Raw genomic sequence first — 11,161 nt, forward strand, 5'->3', positions numbered from 1 at the left:
TCGTTATACCTTGGAATTAATATTTTAATATATCATTGGAAAGATAATTTCAAGATCTATCCAACCATATAAGAGTTGGATAAAGATTATGAGGCAAAAAAATAATATCTGAATATATTCCATTTCTTACAAAACAAGGACTCTCAAAAGGAGTAGTTTTTTTCCATTTCAAACTCTTTGAAACATAATTATCAATCCTAACTCCATTAGGATTTAAGAGAACCTTCTAGAGTATTCTAGAATACTATAATCAATCCTAAATAGCTTTAGGAATGATAATTCATAATAGACCCTCCTCTAGATCATCGGGCCGCATGTAAGAACCAAACCGGACCTAGTTTAATATTTTGGTCATAACTTCCTCATTATTCATCGGAATTGGGCTTATAATACATCGTTGGAAAGGTCTTTTTAAACCCCATCCAACTACACTATTATTGGACCCATATCATGGACCAAACTAACTGGAATGCATGTAATTCATAAATAGGGTAAGTTTTCAAAAACAGAAAGAAAGATTTTTAATAAAAAAAATTATCCACAACATTAGACTTTCCACACTTTTACTTCATTCGATTATGATTTGACGCGAAAGGTATTCATCACTAGGTTTGGTTTTGGAGAGACACAAATGGGTGTCTACACTTATATATTTATACTTATATTTATATTTATTTTTTTTGGGTCAAATAAATTAAGGCTTATATATATCTTTATATTTTTTACTTAAATGTTAGGAGGAAAAAAATGGATAGGGTAAATGTAGCACTAAAAAAACATGGAGGGAGGATTATTTGGGTTTGAGACAGAGATGAATATATCAAGAAAATTATACTTTATCTTTGAGATAAATATACAAATATATCTCATCTCACCATTTTTTTCCTTAAATTTTTAAAGTAATAAAAGTTTTAAAATTGAATATGCGCATGTTAATTACTATGATAAATAAAAAAATAAAAAATTGTTTAGCACATGAAATTTTGGTAAATAAGTCAACAGCTTTATCCCATCATTATCTGTGTGGCACAAAAACAAATATAGCAAATTGTGAGATTAGATAAGTTAGAATATAGGAATTTGTTCTCTTCGGCTTAATTTCAGTTTAGTTAAGCTCTAATCAGTTCAATTCAATTTTATTTCCTAATTTTCTCCTCTTATAAAATATTCATTTCAGCTCAGTTTAGTACAGCTCAGCTCCAATCAGTTCAGCTCAACTCAAGTAAATCAGAACATTACTAAACTGAACTAAACTTATTGAAGCTGAACTGAACTAAAATGAATATTTTATAAACAAAGAAAATTAAAAATTGAACTGAATTTATTGAAAGTGAACCTAAATTAAATTGAATTGAAAATAAGCTGAAAAGAACACGCTCTTAGACTTAGACTTTATAGAAAAAAAAAAATCTCTTAATTTATGTGGGACTAGCTGTGGGTAGTAAGCAACCAATAAAGAATCGTTGAAGGTGTGGCTTGTAGTAAACTGGAAAACCACTGGTTAGCAGAGTCATTTCAAACATGCAATGAGAAAATGATGAAAATGGATATTTTGATTGTAAAGCCAAGACGAAGCAGCTTCTTATCAAATTCCTTCAACTTTTCTAAATCATTCAAGACTTTTTGCTCCAAGAAAAACTCTCAGCAACCCCAACAAAACCCTGATGATGATGATGCAAAAGACAATAAAACTGGTAAAAAAAAGTTTATATTTTCAATTGTTGATTTAATTCATCATTTTTAGTGAAAACCCATCTCAAATTTTGTATTTTTTTTCCTGTAATTTGGAGCAATTATTTTCTTATTATTATGCAATCTTGTTTGTTTGTACTTTGATGCTGAATTGACTGAAGGTTTTAGAATCTTAGGAAAACTATTATATGTTGATATATTGTCATTTATTTTAGCTGTATTAGCATTAGATTAATTTTGTTTATTACAATTTGAGGAATATTTTTGGGTGAGGGTTTGGAATATGAACTTAGGTTTGTTGGTTGTTCTGGTTTGGTCTCTAGGCTAATTGGGTATTTGTGGGTTGATTTGATACATATATTCAAGACGAATTGGACCCCGAGTTTGGGTTATGTTAGCATGTTTGGGATTACTTGGATACTAATTGACATTAGGTAGTGGATTTCGAATAATTGAGCAATACATTGTGATGGCTAAACTATACAAGTACATAAGTATATTTAATGGAATGATCTTGGTTTATATCTGTGCTTATTATGGTGGTAGGTTGTCTCTTGAGTCTTCATGAAAGTATTCTATCTGGACTTCAGGAAGAATTGGAGAAGCACAAATTTATTTCCGTCTTTTGGACCTTCATATCCTTAACCCCTTCTCAACTGTCTTGTACCTTAGCGCATTTTGCATTTGAATTCTTACTTTGTATAGTATTGGGATTTCGTTGGAACTTCCATGTGACAAAGGCTCACCATTTTTGGGATCTTTAAACGTTTAAAGGGAGGGGGGGGGGGGGAGGGTAAGTCCATGCAAGTCTACTATAATGCTAGTGGCTGCTTATCTTTTACTTTTGTGCTACCTGCTATCTTTATATCCTTTTAGGTATAATATTCTCATGAATGAACTATTTAATTAGAGAGCAGCATGTTAGGAGTTGTAAGAAATTGTATCTGAGGCTTCTGAGCTAGAAAGTCAAATTTCTTTTTGTTTAATTTCTAGTCTGTTCCATTTTGGCAATTAACAATCAGAAATCTGAAACAATCAGACTGTAGATAGCTTAATATCAACAGACTGACTGCTTTTAACAGGGATTTAAAATTGAAGCGACAAGTTGCCTGACATAGCAGGTGCTATGAATTACTTCAAAAATTACCTTAATCAACAAGATAACCTTTGAGCAGCCTTAAAAATGATCTCTTTAATAAGAACCTTCCCAGTTCAGCACAACCAAATATGATCTATAGACTCTATAAAATGCATATTTTACGAATTGAAGGGTGGGTGGTTTTCCTTTTGATCCTTACAGCTTCTATTAGCTCATAATCCAGCCCTGACCTTACCCCAACATCTTCAGGATTATTCCACCACCAAATTGCATCAGTAAAGAGGCACTGAGAACAAGTGTTGGGTTGTTTCAACTTTCAAGATTACCATTGCATGAACTGCAAATTGCTTAATGGTTTATTAGAAGTGTCACGTGATTGAAAAAATACTTGGACTGTGTTTGTTATGACATATGAGAACCTTCTCCATGTGACCTTCTCAAACTTGCCATGGTGTTGTTTATAATTTGTTCCAACAAAGATATGAGCCCCTTTTTTCTAGTCTTTGTTAATAGTTTGTACCAACAAAAATATGAGCCCCTTTTTTCTAGTCTCTTCTTAAAGGAATATAGTTTGATAGTTTGAAATACTACTGGTATTACAGCTTTGAGCTCAAGTCCTGTGCATTGAAGCATGAAGCCTTTCTTAAAAGGACTATGCTATATGCCTTCTATTAAGACACGGATAGAAATTTGTGCTTAAAATATATTGTGATGAGAATTTTCTTAATGCCTACAGAGCCTTACAAATATAGTGAAATATTAACAGTGAGATCCATTTTGGGTCCAGTATGAAATGTCTTGACGCATATCATTCCTTCCTTTCTTAGTATATTTAGGATAGGTTTAGATTGTTTTAGCATCATTATTTGAAGCTCTCTCCGTATTATCCTGTCTTGAAAAGTAGTCGGTATTCCCTTCATAAGAAATTTTCTCAATGATTATATGGAAGTATGGAACAGAAACTTGGATTTCTTAAAATAGTCAGATACTTGCTTTGTTTCTGAGTTCTGACTTCCTGTATTTGCATCATTCAAGGACTTAATCATTTTATGGTCTCTCATTTTTTTGCGTCTTGTTCATAGCATTATCTTTGTGAAACTAAACATTGCTTGTCATCACCTTTCCCATGTTTGCTTTGCCGCAATATATCCATTTTTAACTGAGCTTTATACAAAGATATCAAGCTTGAATCACTTCTTTATTCAATATACATTTTAATGAATTTCTTTCTCTTGAGCATGTCAAACTCTTTGGTTTTGTTGATAAATATGTTTAGTCCTACAAAATCCAAATCTACATGTAAAGATAAATTTAAGTGACATTTCTGTTTAAGTCAAAAACAAAAATAAGGAAAAAGAATGTTATTGAGGTTGGTTCATGTATTGTTCTGCATTCAGACAGATGATATTGCTTGTCACCTCTTCTTCATCTTTCTTTACCAAGAACTCTATTAGACATTGGTGTCCTCAACCAGATCAGGAGAAGTCTATTCCAAAGAATACGGTGTTAGTTTGATTTGTTTGGCCTGCACAATCTTTTCCATTTCAGTTTTTTTTTTTTTTTTTTTTTTTTTTTTTTTTTCAGGCAACAGTTGATTCATTAGAGTTTAGTCTCTCTATAAAGTCTTTACACTAACTTGTGGTCTCGGATTCTAATAATCACTTAATTTTCTTTCTTCTGGAGAAGGAAAGATGAATGGACCCAACAGGGACCTGGCTTGACTCGGTACAGCCTTTATGAGCCAGGTCCCTTGCATTTTCCCCCCTTTTTGTAGAGGGGAAGATGAGAGAAATCCCCCCTTCGAATCGTAGTTGGAGCAGGACTCAAACTTGTAGGAATCCTTATAAGCGTATTAACTACACCAAGCAAGTTGGTCCAAATACTATCCTTTAGTCAAGAATATGGCTATTTCTTGACATACTACTGGGCTTGACTTGCTTTACATTGAAATTAGTACACTTTCAAAATAAGGAACAAAGTATAATATCTTGAATTTTTCTAGGTGACAAATTCTCTACTGATTGGGACAAAGCATGGTCAAGCTTCAAGAAGCAGGGGAAGAAGAGCTTCTCATCACAGTTTTCTCCAAACAAATACGTGACCTGGAATCCAAGGCGTTCAAACTACCCTTTATCTGAAGAGGTTGATCCAATCAAGAGAACAGAGAGATCAAACCTCATGTTATGGACTAGCCCCAGGTTTACTCTAGGTTTAGCCATTGTGATAGTCTCGTTATTGTTAATTTACACCATTCTTGCTCCACCGAAGTGATGATTACTTTAAGATTAGATACAAGCCTCTACTGGCTGCTAGAAAAATTAATTTAATTTCATCAAAGTGCTGAGCTTAAGTATAATGTGTATTCTTGATTTTCATGATCCCTTGCATGATTTAGTGTCTATAATTTGATGATATTCTGAGTTCTAAAGGATGTTTCCACTGAAAATACTATATTTGGTCTTCGAGATATGTTTGTTACTTGTTAGTTTGTTTACCTTTTGAATGGTATTGTTCACCAATTATACCTCTATTAGAGTTCTGAATTCTGTAAGTGTAGAATTTAGTTTTTGATCAGTACTCCCTTTTAAATGATTCATGTTAGCTGACCCCTAAATCATTTTGGGACTAAGGCTTTGTTGTTGTTTTTGTTGTTGTACTCCCTTTAAAATGATTATGCGCCTTGCAGTCAATCAACCCTTCCATTTATCTTTTACTTCTGCTGTCATGCTAAGCTGGTCGAGTACCAACTTCCGAGCTCATCAGGAACCTGTCCAATAAATGCAGAGTTTGTATTGTAAGGGCTATGGGGTACTACCAAAATTATTGTTTCTTTAGTTAAATCTGTTAATTTCAATGAACTACAAATGAGCAAATAAAGTGATATATAGTTTTACTTGTACAATAAGCATAATACTGCCGGTTATACCTGTAGACACAGAAATTTTATGAGTGTTTTACATTAAATTAAATTAATTAATTTGGGTTAAATCATGCTACTGATCCATTTTAATTATTTTTGGCCCACCCAAATAATTAATCCGAATTAATCAAATACAATTCGGGTTATAAAATAAATCAAACGGACCAGGTTAAAAGACTTCCAAGTCATTAAATGGGTCAGACCCAAACCTACTAAGTCCACTCAAGGGTTCTCATCTCCTATATATACACCATTCCTCCATTAGTTGTGGGGATCCAGAAATCATTATTCCAAGAGCTCATAAAACTCAAACGGAATTCTCTCTGAAGTAAGTCAACAAGCACATCAAACTTGTGCCGACTTGTTCAGATACACTCACACACATTTGAACGGGACTAAGCTTTAAAGCCCTCGTTCAGGAGTATCCTATAGGTGTCACACACATGTCATCGTCAAGCTACGGAACAGAATCAGAGGACTTAGTTTATTTTATTATAAACTTTTATTCAGAGATTGTACCCAAAAATCACATATTAATATAAATTCATTTTTTACTTTATTTCTTGTCTTTATTTATTTAGACTCGAAATTTGTGTAAACAATACCATAACTACTATAGTCCGGGAACGTGTCAAAATTTTCCAACTTGATTAAAATATGACCCAAACTAACATATCGACGGACTCTTCCAATCATTACCTGACATTTTGACACGTCTAAGGTTAAATGATTGGATTTTACTCTTAGATTTTTTGTTTGATAATCAAAATTTAGTACTAGCAGTCTAGCAGTATGTTTATTGCAAACATTTATGATATGGTATTGACTATGTTTTCTTGTTCACATTGTTTGATTATGGAACACTGAGTCTCACAATGACTTGACAAATCTGTTGACGCGTAAAGCATTTTCAAAGGAGACAAAGTGATTTATTGATTGAACAAGTAATTTATGGAATTGATAATGTTGGCATGGAATTACTGTTGGCTTCATGAATCATTTATTCATACTAGCAGCTGACTTTGACTTCACTTCCTTAAATTTAGGTCTTATTAAGCATATATACGTAGTACAGTATTTCTTAACATTAAAAAAAAAACAAAAAAGCGAACATTATATTCTCTTAGGTCTTTTTAAGGGAATGCTTTTTAATGGCTACAATAAAATTGTAGTCATTGTAATTGGTTTTAATCTTGACCCTTTATTTTTTATGGATTCCATTTATTCAACTTTCTTAATATTTTTTTTGTTACTGTAAAAAAAATTTAAAAAATAAGGATGCTAGTCATATTATGATATTATGCATAAAAAACAGTTTTGCTTGTTTTTTTTTTTTTTTGTTTTTTTTTTACTGTAAAAAAATAAGGATGCTAGTCGCCATACCTGCAAAAACAAAACCAATTCAAATATAAGAAATGTTCATCAGATCATAGTATCATACATGTGTCATGTGTTTGTATGTGGTCTTGTGTGATTGGAGTATTATATCATCCTGGCAAAAACAGAGAAATGTATTCCGTAAAAGCAATTGAAAGCAGTGCGATAGGTTTTTTAATTTTCAAGTTACAAATCTTACAATAATCCTCTTAAAATATAGATAAACAAATTATATATTGTAGATAAGCTATTTCATCAAAATAAATAAATAAATAAAATAAAAATCCATCTTAAATCGATGTTTCAGAATTGAAGTGGAAAATTTATTTATATGGTTTTTTTTATATCTTAAAAGTCATCTACCTGAACGGATAAGATGAGTCTTGTTAACTGAAGGATTGAGATTTACTCAATTATAATGACCACAATATTATTCTAGCTATTGCAAAATTGTCCCTTTTTAAGTGACTTCACTTCTCTTAGTTTTTATTAGAGCTGTCAAAAATTGACCCGACCCGAGAACCCGACCTGAATTGATAATGATCTGAACCTGACTTGTACCCGAACAATGGGGTGAAATTAGTGACCCGTAACACGACCTTAACCAACCCGATGTTAACTGAAAACTGATTTGATTCAATATTTTATGACCTGAATCCGAATCCGCACCCGAACCGATAGTAACCGTCAGCCGATTTAATTCGACCCGAAAACAATCCGAACCCGAACTGGTACCCGACCCTATTAGAACCTGAAAACATCTATAACCCAACGTTCTGTTATTGAAGTGAGTCGTGGACGGTTTAATAAATTTTATACACCTTTTGTTCTTTATTACTTCGTATATAGGTGTAATAAAATCTTGATAATAATGCTTGAACAAATTATGCAGAGCGTAATTAAATAAATTAACTTAACCACGTCGAATTTATTCGAATTGAACTTGAACCAAAACCAAGAATGATCCAACTTTAAGATTATCTGACCAAATAATTATCTGAGCCAACCTTAACCCGAACCCAAATGTACCATCTATTAACTCGGCCAAACCCGACTCAATACAACCTGAACTTGAAATTAAACCCGTTATGAATTTGACTCGAATCGGACTCGACCTACATCCGAAAGGATGAACGACCTGAAATAACTTGAACCGAAATTGACCCGATTGGAACCTAAACCTGATCTGAGGCTAGATTGACCCGACACAGTATAACCTGATCCCGATTGGACCCGAGACCTGATTTGACCCGACTCAAACCCGACTTGAATACCTGAATTGACATCTCTAGTTTTTATTCATTACTCTCGTGTTCTCCAAAAAAAAAAAAAAAAAGAGTTTATTTATTACTCGTAATATCACATTTTAGAGTAGGCAGCAAAAAAATAAAATAATATTGTATTGTGAAAGTATACATTATGACTAATTCAACAACATATATGAATAAAAAATTAAGTCAAAAACCTAAATAGTGTAAAAAGTCGGCGTGTAGTTAAAAAAATATAGGGTATAAGAAATTGTACTACCTCTGTTAATTTTTATGTGCAACTTTGGGGTATTATTTGTGAGGTATAAAATATTCCAAAGTTGCACATAAAAATTAACGGAGGTAGTAAAATTTTGTTTGAGCTTGAAATAATTGAAATTTAACTCAAATGGCAGTGTAACAAGTTGAGCTTGACCAGACATTAACTTCATTAAGTTTGCTTCATCATATAACAAAAGTCGGACGACAGTAACATTGGGTTTGATTAATGCAAACTTTATTATCTTTTCCCATTAATTTCTATGATAATCATAATAATGTCGTTAATAATGACAGAATACATGAATAATAGAATTATTAGAGTTTTTTTTTTTTTTTGGCATGTATATATGCAAACACCATCTACAAACAAGGTAAAAATATTTTTGCAAGGTAAGGAGAGTGACCTCAATTCTCACGATTTTTTGTTCCGGTATTTGTGGGTCAGATACTTTGAGAGTAAGGAGGGAAGGGTAAGAGATCCCCATCCTCAAAGTGTCTTTAATAAAGATTAAACCTCTAACCTCCTTACAACTAGACCAAGCTTAACTCGGTAACAAAATAACGATATTTAATAATAGACATTATATATACTAGAGATTTAAGTACTAATTAAAGTTGTTTTTTTCCCTATGTGTATAACAATTAGTCGAGTCAAACTATTGCATTTAACATTCAAAAAAATGATGTCTTACTTGGTACTCTGTAGTTGGTACATAACAAATTAAAAATGATTAATGTAAGAGACTGGAAAGAATTATGATTTGATCAAGTCACACGTGCAACGGTGCAAGTAGTCTCTTCATGTCGTAACTTTTGCCTAAACATGCAATAGATTTAGGAAACATTATAACCCTACATTCACCAACTCTGCCTCCCTATATTCTCACCAAGTCACCATTCCAAACATCATTCAATCTTGCCTACAGTTTTAGAGATTCACAATGTTGTTATATATATACATATTGATACATTTTATATCATACTACAAATTAATTTTTCCATTTCTTTCTTGCTACACTACTTGAAAGTTGAATGTCCTGTTTAATTCTTTGTTAGCTTTACAGGACATTTGCTACTTAGCTTTTGGTGCAATGGTACTTGCAAGCCCTGATGCAAATAAGGAAAAGGAGAGATTGCCCCCGAAGAGGGGTAGGATTAAGGTCGAGATCATCCGTTGTTTACTAAGCATGGTTAGTCAAGCAATTGCGACAAAAGGAAGAAGAAAACGTTGCAACAAAATTACGACGGTGAGTGAAGAAGGCGGAAGCCTCACAACATGTACTACTGATGAATGTAAAAAGGACTGTTGTGTCTGATCTTTGCATGTTTAATATTTGCCAAGTATGTATTATGTAACAATTAGAACTAGCTAAATTGATCTAAATGTCCAACTAGAATCTGCCTTAAATTTCTCAAATGCAAGTTACTTGTTGTACCACTGTTATACAAGTAGTACTAGTATTATTCATCTCTACCAATTTGCATACAACATTGTTTTATTAATTCTCTCTACCAATTTTGCATGCACCACTGTTTTGCAATTTCTCTACTAAATTTGATTATTTTCCTGAAACAATAAGAATCAAATGTACTCCCATTAATTGACAAAAAGCTAATTGAGTGTACAATTTGTATTGTACATTACGAGTAGTTGTAAAGTAACCCTTAAATGATCAAAAGTGACACCAATATTAATTAATGTTATCCTTTTTTTTTATTGATTAATTTGCCTTTTTTAAAGGGTAACAATCAAATTTTAATGGATGAAGGTAATCAAGTTTAAATTATCCATCCCAAAATAGGTTAAGTTGCCCAAATTTAGTTAAAAACTAAATTAAAATTGTTCATTAGACACTTACACATATACAAAAGTTTTTGTAATTCTTAAATTTGGGCATATACGCATATTCTACTATTACAATCAACAATAATGCAATGATTGCATAGATATTTTCTACAATATCATATAATATCCTAAAGGATATTTTGGGAACCATAACCATTTTTTTTACACCTTTTGAGAATAACTACCATTTAAAAAAAAAAAAAAAAATTAAGTATCATTATTTGAAGATTTGTTTGACTACAACTACCATTTAAACGACAATGGTTAAAAAATATGTCTTGTGAGGCTCACCTGAACTGAACCCTAACCACCCCCACGTACTTGACCCGAACTAGCCACATATCACTCCCTCCCCTACTTGAATCAAACCCCAACCACCCACTACTCTCCCCGCCTAAACCTCACCTTAACCACCCAACCAAACCCCCACTAGACCTACAATTTTTCGACATCTTAATTATGTTGTTGGCGTTGAGGCTCCGACACGTGGAGGTGAGAGAAGAGGTGATGCAGTGGGGTGGGTGGGTATTGCAATAGGAGAGAGAATGTGAGTATGTCAAGGACTCAAGGTGAAGAGGAAGGAGGGGGGTTTTAGGTTGCGATGGTGGCCGAGTAGGTCCTGGTTTACGGCTCAGGGGTTGTAGTGTTGGTGGTTTTATGGGTTTTAGGTTGGGGTTGTGGCTGGGTAGGTATGGTGG

The 11,161-nt window shown here is 32.9% G+C and overlaps 1 protein-coding gene across 1 annotated transcript; it reads left to right on the forward strand.

Annotated features, from left to right (window-relative positions):
* Positions 1–1,449: 1,449 nt before the first annotated feature.
* LOC110705166 lies at positions 1,450–5,310 on the forward strand. Its single transcript, XM_021883055.1, has 2 exons — positions 1,450–1,694; positions 4,794–5,310. The coding sequence occupies exons 1-2, from the start codon at positions 1,535–1,537 to the stop codon at positions 5,060–5,062; spliced, it is 429 nt and encodes a 142-aa protein (XP_021738747.1). The 5' UTR covers positions 1,450–1,534; the 3' UTR covers positions 5,063–5,310.
* Positions 5,311–11,161: the final 5,851 nt, after the last annotated feature.

Source organism: Chenopodium quinoa, unplaced genomic scaffold, assembly GCF_001683475.1.
Source record: "Chenopodium quinoa cultivar QQ74 unplaced genomic scaffold, ASM168347v1, whole genome shotgun sequence".
Classification (NCBI taxonomy): Eukaryota; Viridiplantae; Streptophyta; class Magnoliopsida; order Caryophyllales; family Amaranthaceae; genus Chenopodium; species Chenopodium quinoa.